The 19,530-nt window shown below is 35.4% G+C and overlaps 1 protein-coding gene across 1 annotated transcript; it reads right to left on the bottom strand.

The window, feature by feature from the left end:
- Positions 1-1,771: 1,771 nt before the first annotated feature.
- Positions 1,772-19,518, bottom strand: nsun2 (NOP2/Sun RNA methyltransferase 2). Its single transcript, XM_088601054.1, has 19 exons — positions 19,267-19,518; positions 18,653-18,810; positions 17,446-17,550; positions 17,218-17,323; positions 16,801-16,872; positions 15,536-15,620; positions 14,825-15,017; positions 13,904-13,978; positions 13,536-13,666; positions 12,390-12,463; positions 12,062-12,192; positions 11,273-11,369; positions 9,697-9,845; positions 6,278-6,370; positions 5,773-5,908; positions 4,886-4,966; positions 4,390-4,528; positions 4,101-4,140; positions 1,772-3,137 (listed from the first exon to the last, which is right to left on the bottom strand). Exons 1-19 carry the CDS (start codon positions 19,342-19,344, stop codon positions 2,798-2,800), a joined length of 2,283 nt encoding a protein of 760 aa, XP_088457180.1. The 5' UTR covers positions 19,345-19,518; the 3' UTR covers positions 1,772-2,797.
- Between the last annotated feature and the right edge of the window lie 12 nt (positions 19,519-19,530).

The raw sequence follows: 19,530 nt of genomic DNA on the forward strand, positions 1-19,530 counted from the left end.
TGTTTTGCAAGAAAAGTGCTAAGCAAATGCAAATATAAATCCGTGAGCTACAAGACTGTTTAACATTATAACAAAATATGAAAACAACCTTGCACTAATAGAATGATCTATATCTCTCTCATCTTTATAGGCTTTCCATATTCCTCTAAAACACCCCCACGTAAGTCCACATAAGACTCAAGAGACAAGGCATAAAAATGAAAAGACATTGTCAGATAAAAGTGCAAAGATTACAAAAAAGCTGAATTCTATTATTCTTATTCTTAGTAAAGTCTTTCATCTTTCGCTATGCATAAACAAGACCTGATAAGCTTAGCAGTTTATAACAAGGTTGTATTTAACAGAACCAAACAGTAGGTACATACAGTATTAACATGATCCATATGATAAATGGGTAGATTAACTGATTAAAAGAAAACACCATCAGCAAATCTAAAAAAATATCTTGAAAAAATACAGAAAATTGCAGTCAAAACTTAAAGCAATTTAAAAGTATTTTAATTGGTTTAAATTTGGTGAGTGAGGGCTGTTCTGCATTTTAAATGTTTTGCTCTACAAAAATAGTCATCACACCCAAGAGGCATCACTGTGGCATTTAACATTGAAAATCTGTTCCGAGGTCATTTTGGATTATGCAGGCTGCTGAATACATAGAGGACCTAATGTCACATTAAGACATTTGGTATTTACAGTTGACAAGCAAGATTACTTTTTTAAAAATGCAAGAAGGTGAAAGGCCAACAAGCACCACATTACAAAACCAGACAATCAAAAATAATCCAATATGTACATATTTCTAACAGCTTCTGTTTATCAACCACGTGTAGTCAAGATCATAACTGTTGGTTATATGCATAGCAATCCCCGTCTCTAAATATTTTATATCCATACCAAAATAAAGTGAAGTGTGGAGTGTCCAGATTTTTTTCTAGTATTCCCAAATGCCGACTGTTCTCCCATGCCTCTATTAATTTCCCACTGATTCTCAAAACATGATCTCTTGAATCTCCCCACAATTGATTTAACTTTAGAAGGAATTTTAGCAAGCTACATATGTTAAAACCCATTTCCAAAATGCTACAAATGCTAAAAGTTATTTGAGTAAGGAAAACAACTCCCAATTCTATTAACTTTCATGAACTTAATTAAACCTAAAATGTTGCTTGTGTGATTACCTTGTGTTGCACTAAATATTATTATATAAGCTTTTATGTTTACATGTTTTTAAAAATACGCTTGCTGTATCCTGAAAGCTATACATTGATAGAACATTGACTTCGGGTACATCTCTCCTAATGCTACTTCTACCTCTTTTATGACACTGGTTTCCATCAATGAGAGTTCTCCATCCACTTCACAATTTACTGTCACATGTCTATGAAATTCAAGATTTGTCTTGAACATATTTTTTATTAAAAAATCTATGCCAGAAAAGCCAAGATACATCACGTATGAGTTGCAAAGCAGCAGGTACATGAGAGCACAATTGTTTAAGCACTATTGTCTAGCACATGAAGAAAACTGTACGAAAAAGATGGGTATTTCATTCAACAAGAAAACTTATAAAACAAGCATATTTGAATATAGACGATTAAGCAAAATGGATAAGTTAACTTATGATTTATCTTTGGATGAGTACCATTTCTATCTAAAAAATCTGGGAGGCTATACTTGCTTAGACAACTCAAATACTTTTGGAAATAAAAATGCAGCTTTCACTAGCGGTTTTCTCACTGGAGAGAGAAAGAAATTCAGGATAGAAGACAACACATTCAACACCAAAAAAAGCTTTCTCTTTTATTTGAAAATTGAAAGTAGTTTTCTTACGATTCTACTTAACAGGCTCAGTTGCCCAGGACTGCAAGTTCATGAGGTGTTACAAAAGCGACATCGGAGAATGTTTTTCCTGAGTAGTGAAGAGCTTCTGTTAGACAGCAGTCACACTTACTCCTTACTTATTTTCCATAGCCCTAGACATGTAATACAACTTTGAACTCCACATTAAATGGTTAAAGTACCCTTTAAAACTATTTTGTGTTTCCTGAAACATTTTTTGTAAATTACCTTTAGATTTAGATATGGAAAAGTATTTCTCCTGTTTATTTCTTATTAATTAAGCGATTACACCTACTGTATTTCTGGCCAATATTGAGCACACAAGAAAATTATTCAATCAACAGTACAAAGACTTGATAAATGATTTCTGTATTTGAAAGAAATGTTGCTCATTTTTTTGGATAGCCAACATATCATGCAACTTGCAGTGCTTCATTCATCATGTTTACTTTATGAAATTATGAGGCTATGCAAATGAAACTTTTCATCCAGATGTATTTATGGAAACTTAACCAATGTAACAAGAAAGACCACCTGTCCCTTTATTTAGAATAAAAATGAAAAGTATGAAAAGTTAACTCGTTTTGAACTAAGAAACTGGTCACGTGAGTTTCTAAATTAAATATTTCCTAATTCATTTAAAAAGAACTTTTAAATATGAAATTAAAACAGACTAAATGGTTCTCCTTAATCCAGAAACAATGTCTGGACTGAGGATACAAAGCTTAGGCTATACAAAACACATGAAATAATAATTAGTATGGACATATTCATCCCAAATTAGAAAGATTTAAAAAAATAATTGTTTCAAATAAAATTCTGCTCATTAGACTCTGCTCTGACTACACTCTGATGGCACAAGCTAACTGAGTCTAAAAAGGTTCAATAAAGGCTCTATCATTGCTCCTCTAGAGCTTGTTCAGTTTAAAGGGCACCCCTACACCTCTTAAACCTGTCCTCCTTAGAGTGGTTCAGCAGCAACCACCTTTTCAGTGCCTTCAATTTTGTCAGCCTCCTTGCCATCTGATACAAGTGGCTCAACAGTTGACTCTGCTTCTCCATCTCCTTCAGCCTCCATCTTTTCAGAATCCTGGACAGTGGGCTGTCCACTTAGCTCTTCGCCATTATCCCCTTTTTCAGCCTTAGGGGCCGCAGAGTCTTCCCTCTTCCTCTCCCTAAACACTTCCACGCCCAGCATTCTCAGGTAGTGAAAACGCTCATTCTTTGGCACAAAAGCTCGAATAGAGGTCTTCCCCCTCCATCCACACAACACAATGGGGCACTGTGGGGAATCTGGTTTCCTATAAAAAAATTAAAAAGGAAATTATATATGCACTCCAAAGCCGAACATATGAATCAAGACACTGTAAATTGACAATCGACCTGGAGGCTTCTTTTACAACTCCATGAACATTTTTAGTGTCATACCTTACAAGCAATATCAATCACGTTTCTACACAAACAGCACAAAACTGGTACACCTACGCCAAACACTCATATAGTGTTACTTTTTCATAATTATCTACATAACTCATGCGTAGAGGCTGTCTCCATTTTCTATTTTTATTTTCTAGTTAAAGCCATATCTGTCATCCATTAGTTTTCACAAACAGGTTAAGTTTTTTTTTTTTACCTCCGGTAATTGTTACCCCAGATAATAAATACATACAAGCCGGCATCTGGACTACAGCACACAATCATTTGCTCCTTGTATATGCGAATGAGTTATCGGCCTTGCACGTGTCACTTATGTTGACAGGATGAAGAAAAACAATCTGTTTTTTTGACAAAAGTCCTCTTTTTTTCTCAAGAAAGCTTGGGGAAAAAAGTTAAGGGGTTTATCCATCTTTGACAATTAAGTTAACACGATGAGGTTCAGACCAGAATGGATTTTTTTTTAACACCATTGCTACATGAACGGCAATGTAACTATGACAATATGCTTTACTTGTAGGTTGCTTTCCTAACAAATAGTTAAACAGTTTATTTTTGGGCAGGCAGAAGAATATTGCCAAACATGAAAGCAATCTGGGATCAATCTTCAAACTGAAGATACAAGTTGCCTTAACCACAGTCAAACTGAAGATGTAAGTAGCCAGAAATACACTACACAGTATTTAGTGAAGCACATCTACAAAGCATAACAAAACGATCAACATGTTTGTCATCTCTGTCAAATACTGGCTCTATTACCTGCCTTATCCATGAGAATAACACCGAGTGATCTAAACCAACTTATTTTTTATGAACTGACTACTACTTACTCAGGATCAGGTGTATATCTCAGAACGATGCTGCCCATTGCTGAAAAAAAGAAACTTTATTTGATCTATAATTGTCACCAAAGCTCAAATAAATAGACCTTCATTTTAAAATATTTTGTAATGCTGTAATGCTTTAACTCCTAAGGTCTAAGATGTAAATGCTTCAATGTTTGGGGGAAAAAAAAATTAATAAAATTTTATAAATTGTACATTTGTGGCGATGAGTAGCAAAATCCGATAATATTAAGTATATGTTATGTAGAACATTAGTATAACTGTAACAACTTACCAATCTGTTTTGCCTGTGCATGTGCCTCATCACACAATTTGCTAAGAAAGGGATTCTCTTGTGTTAGCAGCACCTTGATATCTTCCACACCAACATTAATGATTCTGGCATTAATGTATGGAAAAAGAGTATAAATGCCCTGTTAAAAAACAAAAGTTCTTAGCTCTGCATGTACAAAAAGGCTTGAAAAAATTCAAAATTATACAATCCTTCAAAAGGAACCTGACTTTAAGAAACTAAGTTGTGAATGTAATTTGCGTGAGTATACTTTCATTTTAATTCAGTAGCCAAGAATGATTCTTTAATGTTATGCAATATTAGTAGCATAAAAGTTGTGCATTTCTCATAGTGGCAATAATTTGATAAACTTCGTAGGATATCATCAAATTAAAAATAATTCTGTAAAGAAGTATGAATATTACATTGTAATGCTCTTATTATGCCTGTTATCTATAAATTCAAAACGCCTAATTCAATAAATGCACATGAATACTACCTCCTGGGCTAGCCTGAAGGCACAACCAAACTCTTCTCCATCATTATTCCGGGACAAAACCTTTACTCCAGTGTTAATAACCTGCAAAAAGATACAATTAACACTCAAACAAGAAAATGCACAGTACTCCAAAGCTCAGGAAGTCAAGAGCAAGTTTGCAACAACTCATTTCGATTTATGTTTTACATGAAGTCACATGCCAGATCAAAATCCCACATTCTTTCAATTATATAAGTAAAAACATCTTAATCTTTAAAAATAGATAAGAATTAATTTCAACCAGTTTCAGATCCTAATGAAAAAGTTCAACAAAAAAAGGTTAGTTTCAAGCAGTGGCTTACACCAAAAAAAAAAACTATTGGCACAAGCAGAGGTTTTTAAGAGAAAGGAGTAAACTTTAATAATGGAACACATGGAATAACTAAGTTTTTCATCTTTACGAAAGCACAATAAAAACGACAAAGGCAATATTTCCATGTGCATGCAGACTATCGGACAGGGAAAGGTTTAGAAAAATGACTGACAATGGACAAGAGTCTTGAACAGTAAAGGCTCTTGTTCAGCGTGTACACTGATCATTAAGACCCAGACATTGCCTATTTGAGTCTTAGCCTGCGACCAAGATTTCCCAGGGATAAATGTACAGCTTGCAGGGAATAACCATGATAGGATGGGGCACTGGTTGACCAGGGTCATCTCTGCCTTTCATTGAAAAGGTAACTCCTGCAACTCGTATTCACCCGCCAGGCACTGACATGAGAGGTCAAAACCATGAATTGCATGAATTAACCATGAATTATGATGTAATGGCCATATAAAAAGAATTGTGTATTTTCCATTTGTAAAAGGAAAATTAAAACAGTTGACAAAATGAGGGGTACTCTCACCTTCATGCGTTCACTGTTGTTTAGCAGGACATTTCGAAGTTCTTTGGAGACCATATACAGATTTCTCTTTTTCCCTTCATGAGTCCTTGTCAGTAAATTCAGCTTTGGAAAGGTGCAGGAAAGGTTGTAAAATTTCCTGTAAGGAAACATTCTGTTCTTTTAACATAAAAGAAGGTGAGGAAGGGTACAGACTAGAGGAGAGTAGACCTTTCTTCTCATCTTGCTCATTCAACAAGTAGCAATTCATTTTGTCAACAACCTCCCAAAGATGTTGTGCCAAGTATCCCACTGAAAAGGGTAAGAACACTTTCCTTATTTCCCCTGTCGGCAGATTATCCACTGCCTGTTCGAGGAATTAACTGGAATTTTGCAAACATTACATTGTCATGTGTGATATATCTGTGCCTAAAATGCCATTTATACGTTATATCTCTATTTTCTAAGACACCTTATTTCTGACTTCATGGGATAAGAGTTTTTATAGATAAATCTGAGCAGTACTTACTGGATTGGAGGGAACACTGGATCATCCTCAGTAATAAAAACAAAAGGATCTTCTTTGAAGCCAAACAGCTTCATCTTCTTTGATGGTGGAGGGCTGGAAATAGAAAGTGTTTCATCTGAACTGGGAAGTCTCAGACTGCAATGCAGTGAAACAGCCAACATAACAGGGTTTAATTTCTAAAATCTGAACTGAAACCTAGAACCTAAAATATCAGACTATTTAGTATGGTATGTGAGAGTAAACAATGACATTTAACTCCCATCGATCAGAATCAAGTATTTTTAAACATGCTTTTTAAAAAGGTGCACAAATTCTTTGCCACTTTGGACAAGGGAATACTTTCTAATTGTGAAAGCTTATAGACAAATTACAATTTTGACAAGCCATTTACCTATTTGAAGTATTAGATATGACACATTCCTTGGTGTGAGACTTTAAGAAGTAACAAACCAGTTTGTCACAGAAATGAATGGATTGGAAACACATACACAGGGTATTCATTTAAATAAGGAGAAAAAAGTCTCTATAATATTTCACCAGATTTTATAATAACCTGAGCAACTAACAAATTCAACCTTCAAATACTATATCTATTACACAAGAAATAGCTTCAGCCCAATCTGATATTTAAGTAATATATACAATATTTTGTATTCGGATAAAGTGTACACTTCTTTTTTACCGAGGTGATACATTATAAATAGTATGCAACTGCACACAGTAATCTTAAAGAAGTATAGCAGCTTGAATCAAGACATTTAAAAAAAATATTGTACATACTCAAAAATCAAGCAACAAAAACAATTATCCAAAACCTGGAAAGCATGAACTGCTGACAACCTCCTTGTTTATTGATCGATGTACTGAATATATGAAGCTGGATTTAGGGCTGAGACAACAGATCAAAACAATCAACACCAATAAACAGGCAGCATTTTGCCTCAAGCATCTGTGTGCCTGATACCATCGGTTGCAAAGAGCCCATCTTGTCATAAAACTTAGACGCAAATTTGATTAACCAACTCTGACCTCATGGATGTAAGATCATTGTTTCACACCAGAAAATACCCCCTGGCTTTTACAGGAAAGGTTTGATTATTTAAAGGAAGAAATACAGTACATTACTTCCTTGTAACCTTGTACAACTATAAGAACTATTTCTTTCCATAATATGTTCCGTTGTACGTGTTCCATCGATGTCAAGTATAATGTGGGAAAGCAATAAAAAGGCAATCGAAATGTAAGGATATATAATTAAAAGGCGTAGAATTTAAAGTAAGGGATATTATGTTAAAATTTTAAGACCACATTTAGAATAATTAAGTACATTTTAGGGAAGGGGGTGTGCTGGGCTGTTTTGTTTGAATGTGAAGTGTGTTCCGAGTAACACAGCTTACCAAGATGGGGTAGCACAATATCAGAGCAATATGCATTTCTTATTTCTGTCAGTTGTCATTTCCCATAAACAGAAACATGATATGTTGTGTAAAGATACATGCAAGATAAAGTTCATTTGAATATCCAAATACATTTCAAAGCATGATTGAAACAAAATACAAACTGCACTGGAATAAGAACCAACTTCTTCACATAAAACATAATAGCAGGGTTACACAATTCAGAAAGTGTGTTCAAACATTTATGACTGTATACACAGTTATGTAAAAAAGAAAGTACACCCTCTTTCAATTCAATGGTTTTACATATCAGGGTATGAATAATCGCCGGGTCCTCACTAACTTCTATAATTAGACAAATCTAGCCTCAGATAACAGATATCACTATGTCATTATTTATTCAACAAAAAGTAAGCCAAAATGCAGAAACCATGTGGGAAAAATTAAGAACATCCTTACTGCTTCCATAGGAATTAAGAAGGTAATTAGCAGCCAGGTACTGCTAACTAAATGCATTTGATTAGTCGATCATCAGGAAGTGTGACCACCTCTATAAAAACAGAACTTCTGGCAGTTTGGTGGTCTGGAGCATTCAGGTGTGTGTTAACACCGTGCCAAGGAGAAAATACATCACTAATGAACTCAGAGAAGCAATTGTTGCTGCTCATCTGGGAAGGGTTATAAGGCCATTTCCAAACATTTTGAAATCCATCGTTTCAAATGAGAAGGATTATTTACAAATGGAGAACATTCAAGACAGTTGCCAATCTTCCCAGAAGTGGGCGTCCCAGCAAATTCACCCCAAGGTCAGACCGTATAATGCTCAGAGAAATCACAAAGAACCCAAGAGCTACATCTAGGGATCTACAGGCCTCGGTTAAAATGTTAAATGTTAAAGATCATGACAGTAAGATCAGAAAAAGACTGAACAAGTATGGCTTTCATGGAAAGGTAGCCAGGAGAAATCCACTTCTCTCCAAAAAGAAAATGGCAGCACAGCTTAGGTTTGTAAAGTTGCATCTGAACAAACCACAAGATTTCTGGAAAAATGTCCTTTGGACAGACGAGACCAAAGTGAAGATGTTTGGACATTCTGCACAACACCATGTTTGGCGAAAACCAAACAACACATCACCACAAACACCTCATACCAACCGTCAAGCACGGTGGTAGAGGGGGTGATGGTTTGGGCTTGTTTTGCAGCCACAGGACCTGGGCACCTTGACGTCACCGAGTCGACCATGAACTCCTCTTTATACCAAAGTATTCTAGAGACAAATGTGAGGCCGACAGCTAAAGCTCAGCCGAAACTGGGACATGCAACAGGACAATGATCCCAAGCACACCAGCAAATCAACAACTGAATGGCTGAAAAAGAAAAGAACCAAGGTGTTGAAATGGCCAAGTCAAAGTCCAGACCTTAACCCCACTGAGATGCCATGGCAGGAACTTAAGAGAGCTGTGCATAAACGAATGCCCTCAAACAGCAATGAACTGAAGCAGTTGTAAAGAAGAGTGGGCCAAAATTCCTCCAATCCAGACTGATAAACTCATAGAGAAAATGATAACTTCAAGTTATTGCTGCTAAAGGTGGTTCTACAAGCTACTGAATCATGGGGTGTACTTATCACACATGACTTCTGCAGGTTGGCTTATTGTTCATTAAATGATGACATACTGGAATCTGTTAAGTGTTGCTTGTCATCTAAGGTTAGATTGACCTAATTTTAGGACCTGATAAGGACCAGATGATTTTTTTGTTATGTCCTGATATATAAAACCATAAAATTAAGAGGGGTGTACTTTCTTTTTAACATGACTGTACAACAGGCTTCTGAAGGATATTGTGGACCTGCTACTGTCTCATTCCTCCTTGCCAGTAATGGCCTACAGCTGGAGACTGCTGGGGAGTAGGCAGTACTTTGAAGTGGCCATACATTCTTAACCTTTTGTCACACTAGCCACTCCAATACCAATTTGTGTTTTCAAAGCAAGAACCAAGCAGTGATGAAGTCTCCTCACCCACATACGCCATCTTTTTTGACAGAGCTCTCCTGGGAGTCCTCAAGGTCTTTCAGCTTGTCCTCTGCAGTAGCATCTCCTCCCTCATCAGCAGTTTCAGCAGGGGTCTCCTCAGATGCAGCTACTGCTTCTGCCCCTTTATTACGGAGCTAGAGCAGATATGCAAAACAAAGACACTGAGCAGAGAGCAACAAGGCCTGATGAAAATATGGTTAATGATTCAACATTTGAAATTGTTTTCAGAAATGTGCAACACAAAAATGGGAAACTACAATGCAACAATGTTAAATAAATCAATCTCTAATTATATTCAATCCGTCAAGATCTATTTTTTAAATATTTAAATATGATGTGCTAATTTGAAGAATGCAAACTGTTTAAATTTTTATTTTTAACACAAAGCATGATTAATTTGGCTGAGGCATTTAATCATAGTGTTTTCACATATGAACCCATCGATAGAGCTGGGCCTTGTACTGAAATAATCTGCTCAAAATAACTTGTTCAAGGGCAAATTCCCACACAGGATTTGAACTAACCTTTGACTCACTATTGTGTCCAGAGATCAATATCTACATTCCTAATCATTACTCTATACTGTTGTCTAGTAGAGTAGGTCTACTATATCGTTACAGTCTTAAAAAAAAAAATTCAGACCTTTTTGTTTTTAAACTTTAAGTTGGATTCACTTTAAAGAAATGAAGTTACATCAACATCACAGTAAATAGGTAAAATCTACAGTACAAAATGTATTTTAATATATGTAAGTTCTGACTGACAAAAATCCAATATTGGATGGGATACGAGTTGACAGGAAATTTATGAACATGACAATGAAAGAACAGTTGGAAGAGGACCCAAGTAACATATGCAGGTCTGTATGATGTCTGAAAACCCAATCTGGAATACTTTTTTTTTTTGCTTACAAAAGGGGCACTAATACTGCCATCACTGCTAATGATAATACCAATACGTAAAAAACTGACTGAAACCCTGAGAAATCAGACTACATTTCTAGGGCATTCATGATGCCAATAAAAACAAAATTAAGGTGTTCCATAAACCCTTTATTAAAAACATTTAATTTATATATATATAATTTCAATAATAAAAACGTTTTAAGTCTAAAGTTGTTGCTTGGATTTGATAAGGATTTGTCCTAGTCTCAGCACATCTACCTTCATCCTGAATACCCCACAAAATAAGGAATAATCATGGATAACCGACAGTGCACCATCATAAACATTCAGCTGCAAGTAGAGCACCTAACAGCGGGCTACCTTTCGCTTCCTGTGGTTTGATTAATCAAGGTGTCAATTTGTCTTACAATAAAAACAAGTAAAATGTGCAGACAATGCCTGAAGACACACCTGGTAGCCAGAGGTTTGGATCATTTCATCCTAACAAAAATATTCCACAAACATTTTTAAATTTCTTAAAATATTAAAGCATTATTTATAACACTTTTAGAAAAGTGATATTTTGGATTAATCCGCTTTATACATTATTTTTTGACATACATATACACTTTGTTTCTTATTCTTGTTAAATCATCTTGAGGGCTTTTACACTCTACCTTTGGATACCGACGATTCCAAGGCATAGGGGCTTTCTTCATGAGCACAGCAACAAAGAATCCTCCCGTATTCTGGTGATGAGGCAATATCCGCATACTGTAAAGAATAACAGCAAGATATTATAATCTTTCAAAATAAAACAGGCAAATGACAATCTCTCGTTCTTCTGAGCATAACTAACATACTAAGGAGGACATTACAAATCTGCCCCCTTGTGGTTAAATAAATCTCAAATTTATTAAATAAATCTTGACATTTTTAAGTTGTTAGACTTTAATCTTAGACATGCAAAAAAGACCAAACAATCTGAAACTTATGGTAAAATTTCTGAGTACAAATTATACTCAGAAATTACACATTAAGTATGCATGTAGTATTGGGGCAGTGCGATGGCTCTGTGGTTAAGGATGCGCGCCTGTGGCTGGAAGGTTGTCAGTTCATATCTCATGACCGGCAGAGAAATCCTACTCCACTGGGCCCCTGAGCAAGGCCCTTAACCCCAATTGCTCCAGGGGTGCCATATAAATGGCTGATCCTGTGATCTGACCCCAAGCTTTTCTCCCTGTCTGTGTGTCTCAGGAAGAGCAGGTTGAGGGATGCAAAGAAAAATTCCTAATACAAGAAATTGCATATGGCCAATAAAGTGATCTTATCTATATGGCAACTGCTACATGTTTTTGAGAATGACTGAAAGAAAAACTAAAAATGTTAAGAAAATTCTATTAAGTCTTAAAATATCTATAAATAACTTCCAGATTTAAACTGGAACAAGTATCAACCATACTTACCATCTCTCTAATTTCATTTCCTTCAATTTCTCCAAATCTTTAGGAGGAAACATTGTTGGTCGAATCTGTGTGTGGCGGCTTTCAGGTACTTCAGACCAATCAGTATACCACTCACCTCCCTTGGTCATTAGCTGCAAAAAAATAAACAATTAAAATTCACGTTAAAGAAATTGCTATATAAACATTTGGAAAGCCTTTGAGAACCAACTTCGTTATATGCTAGTCTGCCTGCTTTCTGTCAAAAAAGGAGAAAGAACAAGTGAATGACAGAAGACCCAGAGTAGAAAGAAAAATCAAAGTAAGAGAAGAGGACAGAAATAATTAATACCTTCCAGGATGTTATGCCTGGCATCCACTTCAGCCCTGGCAAATCATTGGAGGCATCAATAAGTTCTAAGGCACCTGAAACAACAGTTATTCTTCATGATCAACAGACAAAAATCACAGTGTGCCAAAAAGTGCAGCTCGTAGTACTCATGTACGAAGAGATCATTGGTTTACAAAGACTTGTTACCACAGGAATTCAGTCTGGCATAGATAGTGCGCAATTTGGTCACTCATCTGATAAAACTGGATAAAGGCTTTTAAAGTACTTTATGAAAATTTAGCACACAAAAATATAAATTAATCATTCATTGGACTCTATATTATTAACAAAGACTGGCTCATTTTTCCAAAACCTTTCATCCCTTTACCTGGTTTGAAGGATGCAAACATCATTAAAACATCTAGTTTAACATTTTTAGTTATTAAAAAGACTAAGACAACCAAATCTTTAATTAAACTTTCAGGGTACAATGCCTCAGAATAAAAGTTTATGCAAGTAACATAAAATTAAATCTAAACACATTACCTGGGTGTACAATCATAATAATATGAATGTACGGGTTATAAGAAATGCAAAATTCCTATTTTTTTCCTGAGGTCACACACTGGAATCTAGTCTATTACACAAACGACCCCAGACAAGCATTTCCTAAAATGTGAGGCAGACAGCAACAACAGACAGCTCCCCATTGTACAGCAGCACCAAACTGGCTAAAATGGAATGAGATGGAATTAGTATGCCAGGGCTCTTTCAATTCCTACAACTTCCTAAACATCAGATCTCTGCAGTGCTTATAAGTATCACAAAAGACAAATGGCTCAATTGGGGGGGGGGGGGGGATTGTCTGCTCTTCCTCTTTCTCCTCATGTAGGAGCAGAGGACAATCACCATGAACTGAAGACAGCTGGGAAAGGCAACTGGCAAATTCAGATTGGATCAGAGGCGCAGTCTCTCACAGCCTGAGCAGAAATCCCAGAGCTACAAGAACATAACCCTTGGCTTAATCTGTACTCCAAAATAGTTTCTTTACTTGTTCAGGTCCTCAGATTTACGTTTTTTGAAAGCACAAGAAACAACTGAAGGCATGTGATCACAGCAGGTGCAAGGAGGAAAAGCTGGCAGTATTAAATAAAGACAAAGCTATACCTTCACATTTCTCCAGAAGTGATGCAATAACAGCTTCATCTTCCACAGGGTTCAGAGAGCAAGTGGAATAGACCATTCTGCCCCCAACAGCCAGCTGCTCCACCCCACGGATTGCAATTCTCAGCTGCAACCTATTTATTAAAAAAAAAATCACCAGAAAAGACTAAAACTGAAAATATGCTGGGGCACAAATACAAGCACCTTGTTTTATTTCCCTGGAGGAATTTCAGTATTCCAGATCCAGGTCATGAATACATCTGCATGAGAGTTCATGCACAAAAACTTTGCAAAAAGAGTCTTCTCCTTTTTTAATCTAGCTAAGGTTACCGCATTTGATAACCTTATTGCAGTCTTTTCTTCTCACTTACCCATGAAGATGAAGACTGTTGTTGGTTGTCCACTTCTTCCACACATCAATGTTCTTTCTCATTGTCCCATCACCACTGTGGAGGCAGCCAAGACAGGAGTATGTATTGAAGCACCGGTTGAAAACAAAGCATGGAAGTTCTAAAGACAGGTCACTTAAATTACATAGACTGCCATCTTCAATGTTAATAAATATATTTTGTTTTCCACTTCAAGCAGTCTGGTAATTTGTAACCTTTAATGGAAGCATTTTCTGTAGCTGTAGCTCACAGAAGCAGCAGCAGAAATGTGATGTCTAAAAATTATTTTTTCACTGAGCATATTTCCTCCATTAAATTATTATACCAAACATACAAATTAAAAAAATAAAATATAATGGAGCTGCAATCAAATAATGGTGATTTAAGTATTTTTTCATGTCTTGTTATAGTGATTTTTTTAGCAGCTAGATTGTCTGAAAAAGTTATGGTAATCTTAGAACAATTCTGATATGAATCAGTAGAGTTCCATTTCTTAGAGATGAATTTCCCCTTTAACTAGTTCAACTGCTGATCACTTGAAAAACTAAAGATCATTAAATCCTATAAAATAATAAAATAATAAAGACTATTTTAGAAAAAAATACAATTTTCCAGCTGTTTCAATAGGTATATATATATATGAGCTGATGATAAATTTATCAAAAAGTTTTAACACGTGACAAATTACATCAAGCAATTACTTAGAAAAGACAAAAAGGGAGAAAGAAAATCCTTGTTAACAAATAATCCTTGCCATTTGTTGGTTTGCCATTTAATTCAAGCAAAAAATCTGCTCCTAAAGGAATTCTGTGAAACAATTACATCAAAGTGAGAACTTCATATCCAGTTAAACGTTTCTCAGTAACTGGAGTATTAATGAAGTGACCAAAAAAATGTAAATACCTGCAAGGAACATCACAAAGGATCCTGTCATAAAACAGGATATCTTTTTTGCCATCACAGTCTATTTGGAGTCGGGGAATACTGGAGGCATCGTGATTCACAACCATAATGCAAGGGCTGTTTAACCTCTTCGCCTGGTGAACCAGCAGGTAGCAGCGCTTGTTGTCCACATCATTGGCAATAACAAAGCCCTCTAGAAGACATGGAAACTTGTTAAAGACTCGAATACTAAAGCCAAACATAAAACCCATTAGGAATAAGTAATAGGTTTATTCCATGCTGAAAAAAAGAAGAAAGAGAACACAACGTTTCGGCCGTGGAGCCTTCTTCACCTGAAGAAGGCTCCACAGCCGAAACGTTGTGTTCTCTTTCTTCTTTTTTTCAGCATGGAATAAACCTATTACTTGTTCCTTTGCAGCCTACGCATGCTGACGCAGCTACCCACTTGAACATTAAACAAATTAATTGTTTAAGCATAACCTTTCCACCAACAAATATGTTCTGACTTCTTTTCATTAATCAATTCCAGAATTATGGTAAATGCCAAGACATGTAAAACTAAGCAAAAAAAACTTCTATTACTTTTTTATTGTCATCTTAAAGGCTGGTGGACCTTTACATTTTCTGATATTCTCTGGAAAATAAATATTGGAGATATAGAGTTTCCAATACATATGAAAAATGTTCATAAGGCACATGCATAAAATATACCTGGAAAAGGAACATCCATATCAGCATGCAGCATTTCAATCAACTGAGCAGTCTTAGAGCCAGGAGCAGCGCACATGTCCAGAATCTAAACAAACAAAAAAAACTGAGCTGCAGCCTCATCACTAGAGAAGAGTATACCATCCTGAATAAATAAGGACCAATCAATGTCCAATCAAATACAATTCCTGACATCCCTGATAAATAGCATTTATGAAACTAAGAAATTGGTACCGAGTAAATACCAAATACAAATCCCATTCATATTTTTTTAAGTTGATACCAAAATGAAATCAAACAACTTGCAATTAAGACAGAGATCCCAGGGTCAGGAATTTTCCACTGTACTAAAGTATTAGTAAGGGATATATTTCCCTGAGGCGGTTACAGAGCTTTGTAAGTTTTTCTTTCTAAAAAAAGCACATTAAAAAATCTGAAATAAACAGATATTCTTAAAGGTTTCTTACACAGGTTTTCACTCCTGTCCTATTATGTACAAAAGTTTTCATTTTCAAATGTTTGTAACGCCTTTAAGATGCTAAAATCACCTTAAGGCAGGCATCTACACTTCAATAGTTTCCACTATCAGCATGAAAAGCTTCACAGGCCCAGTTTAAATTGCAGCATACGACAGATTTAAAAAACACAATTATTCTTAATACTTATAACACCAAAATTGAATCTTTATCCACACAAAACTGTGCAGCACAAGTAACGACCAGTCCACACTCAGAACAATCCAACACACTTTAAATACAGAGCCCTGCTTGTGCATTCCTATTCCACATAACCTACTAGGTATCCAGTTCCCAACATGTGATTATCACCAAGAACTCTTTCCTCCGTGAATTAAATATATCTTCCTTAAATGAAAAATGGTCATGCTTTATAACATGAATGTTCAATCTTTCTGTATGTACTTAATTATATTATCCTTATATACCTTACCTATAAGCAATAATGTTAATCAAATGATATTACTATAAAGTGCTGGATAATTCCAAATCATGAAAGCTGTTCTCATTTAATACAAAAAAAAAAAGATTTGGTGATTAAATGTTAGCTATGATTTGAACACCATTGCAAAATATTTTAAAAAAGTATAAATTTCAAATAAAAAATAATAAAAGATTACATTTCTTAAATATCAAAGAATTGATTTCCAGATGTGTTCAACCTGTTGAATCTTGCAGCAATAGACATACTTAAAATCTAAAGATGGAAAAAAAGAAGGACATTTTAAATAAAAAAAATATGCATCTTTTTACCTTATGGTGCGGCTCAATTTTTAGGAGCAAAGGAGGAATCATACTGACAGCTTCTTGACGACTAATATTACCCTTACAAAAAAAAAACATAGCAATAGTTAAAATTCAGGTCCAGTGAACAAACTCTGCTAACAATACTATAAATTTTTATATTTGCTTTAAAAAATTAGTGTGAAATCACCTCTGTTCATTTCAAAGTGTCACAAAAACTGCATTGGTCTAAGGTCTAATTGCTTTTACTGTCAACAATAATAAGTTTATTCCTTTTTTAACTTTTAACTTGAACCTTAACTGTTTCATTACCATTTTTACAGCTATGACTGCTGCAATTTTGTTATAAAGTTCAGATACGTTTCAAAACACCTCATCAAAAATATTTTCATAAAAAAAGGATTAGGTTAAAAAAAAAGTACTTACAGATTCAGTCTCACTAACCAGGAACTGGTGAAACTTCTCCAACAAAGGAGACTTCCGTAGAATCTTTCTGCTCAAGTTTGTATGCCATGCTAAGTCATCTGGGTACCTTGAGGTTACAAAAGGTAGACCTAAGAGAAACATTCAAGCAATCTTCACAAAGTAGTAAATCACATTAAACAGGATTTTCTGAATTCGGTCAAGATCCATTTAGAAACGGTATGCTCTTACCAGCTCAGTGCTTGTGGCATTTCTATTTTTTGGCCATCTACTTCAAGATCTTGTAGTTCCTTGAAATATTTCTCTTTCAAACAGTGGAGAATTTCATTGGCATGGCTAATTGAAAACACAGATGCGTTATTAAAGGAAATTGTTCAACATTCTTCATATTAAAGATAAAGAGGAACATACAGAAAACCATAAGAAAAAATCAAAATCACAAAACATTTCAACCAACTCCTACTGGCAAGAGAAAATTTGCAGTTCTTCATCAATTGATAAGTTGAGGACATTGGATCAAGAATCATTGATGAAATTCCAGTAACAATCTCATTTCTTTATGATCATTTAAACGTTTTTATGATGCTTTAGTCATCCAACAATTTACAGCTGAACATCCAAAAGAACATAACATAGCAAACTGATGTCATCCTAAGGACGAAATACTAAACAGAGTATAGCCCACGGCACTTTTCAGTGTTTAATCTAGTATCATTCTACTTCTTCTCTCAGCTAGCATCCTTAATATTTTCTCTTAAATTAATCTGTGAAGTAATTTCACACCTATCTAAAAGAACTACTGTGTAGCAGGGCAACTGCACTTCAGTGGTTGGTGAAGAGTGTGCCCTCCTATACGCAAAGTGGTTTTGGATCCCTTGCATTACAAAGTGTTAGGAAAATGCAAGGACTTCATATTACTTAAATCTGTATAAATAAATCTGCTGTGGTTTACTAGGACCATTTCAAATCACCACAGCACTATGAAAATATAATTCAGATGTCATATAAAAAAGTTCCTTTGTCTGAGAATTCAGAGCAACTGTAGGCAACACCTGACATTAGTGCTGCAGTTATTGCTCGAGAAAGAAGGTAAGTATATTTCTTATGATCATCTTGCTACAAAGTGCTAGAAAAATTAACACCAATCCTCAGAACCTTTAAAGAAAAGGGATTAATTTAATGTAAAGCCTTCTGTTCTCTGATTTTAGAACCCTTTAATATAACTTTTATTTGACTGTGAATGTCTAGTAACTTAGTCACTTTCACATGACAATGTATACAAAATTACTGTGAAATAACAGTGAGGTAGTGCAGTCTTTATCCATGGAAATCTCCTTCAACAGTTTCATTTGTATATGTATTCATAGTTTCATTGTATAGTTTTCATAATGCATTTATTTAAACAGGCCTAGACACTTTATAAATTATAATTTCTTACCTTTTGTATCCTGTTATCCTTATTGTAGCAGGCAAGGGCTCCCTCATGGCGTCCATAAACTGCTCCCATTCTCCCTCGGGAACGATTTTAAGCTCTTGGTAGTACTGCTCAAATAGTTTGTTTTCCTTAATGATTTCTGCGTATCCAGCACCCCAGCCCTGATAACAGAGGCAGCATAAGACAGATACAGTAATTAACTAAAGGAACTGGCTAATAGAGGAATTAAAAAAATCATTATAACGACAATTCGCATATACAAATTAATATGCATCAACACAGCACTGTAAACGCATAATGTGCTAGTTTAAACAAGCTTTACCTTCACTACATACAGGTTTATACACACGTAGGTAGTGGTAACAATGCAAGATATGAATGACAATTGATCAAATCTAAACAAAACCAGAACTTCCCATCAGTCCACACGACGAGTTGCAACTCTTTATTTAGTCAAGTAAAACATTTCTAACAAGGGACTGGACAGATTATTTAATGCAATAAAATATTTTCGGTAATTGTTCATAAAATTATTATGGATTACAAGACCAAACTTACTACTTCAACCATGACAAAAGCCCAGAACAGTAATTATGAAGAGAACCAATTAAACTTACAGCATCGTCTCTGCTTCTTCCTCCAGCTTTTCCATTTCTGTCTTGATTTTTCTGTCTGTTCCTGTTCCTTTTCCCCATGCCGGATATGCAAATAACTCGAGAGATATATCTACGAAACGTTATTGAAGATTAGAAATAAAATCCGGAGTGCACTTACTGCTGACAAACGTGCTCCCTATATACACCAGATAATAAGCAACTCCAACTTACGCTGCCACAACTCGTGTGTAGCACGCAGGACGCTCTCATGAGAATAAAAGCCCG

This window comes from Lepisosteus platostomus, chromosome 12, assembly GCF_059453375.1.
Source record: "Lepisosteus platostomus isolate fLepPlt1 chromosome 12, fLepPlt1.hap1, whole genome shotgun sequence".
Classification (NCBI taxonomy): domain Eukaryota; kingdom Metazoa; phylum Chordata; class Actinopteri; order Semionotiformes; family Lepisosteidae; genus Lepisosteus; species Lepisosteus platostomus.

What these genes read in the sequence shown, in the direction of transcription:
- nsun2 (XM_088601054.1), bottom strand. Translation starts at nt 19,344, where the DNA reads ATGGGGAAAAGGAACAGGAACAGACAGAAAAATCAAGACAGAAATGGA. An exon ending in AGGATAACAGGATACAAAAG is followed by an intron (nt 17,551 to 18,652) that starts GTAAGAAATTAT and finishes GTTTTCAATTAG; the next exon opens with CCATGCCAATGAAATTCTCC. An exon ending in GAAATGAAATTAGAGAGATG is followed by an intron (nt 11,370 to 12,061) that starts GTAAGTATGGTT and finishes TATTCTTTACAG; the next exon opens with TATGCGGATATTGCCTCATC.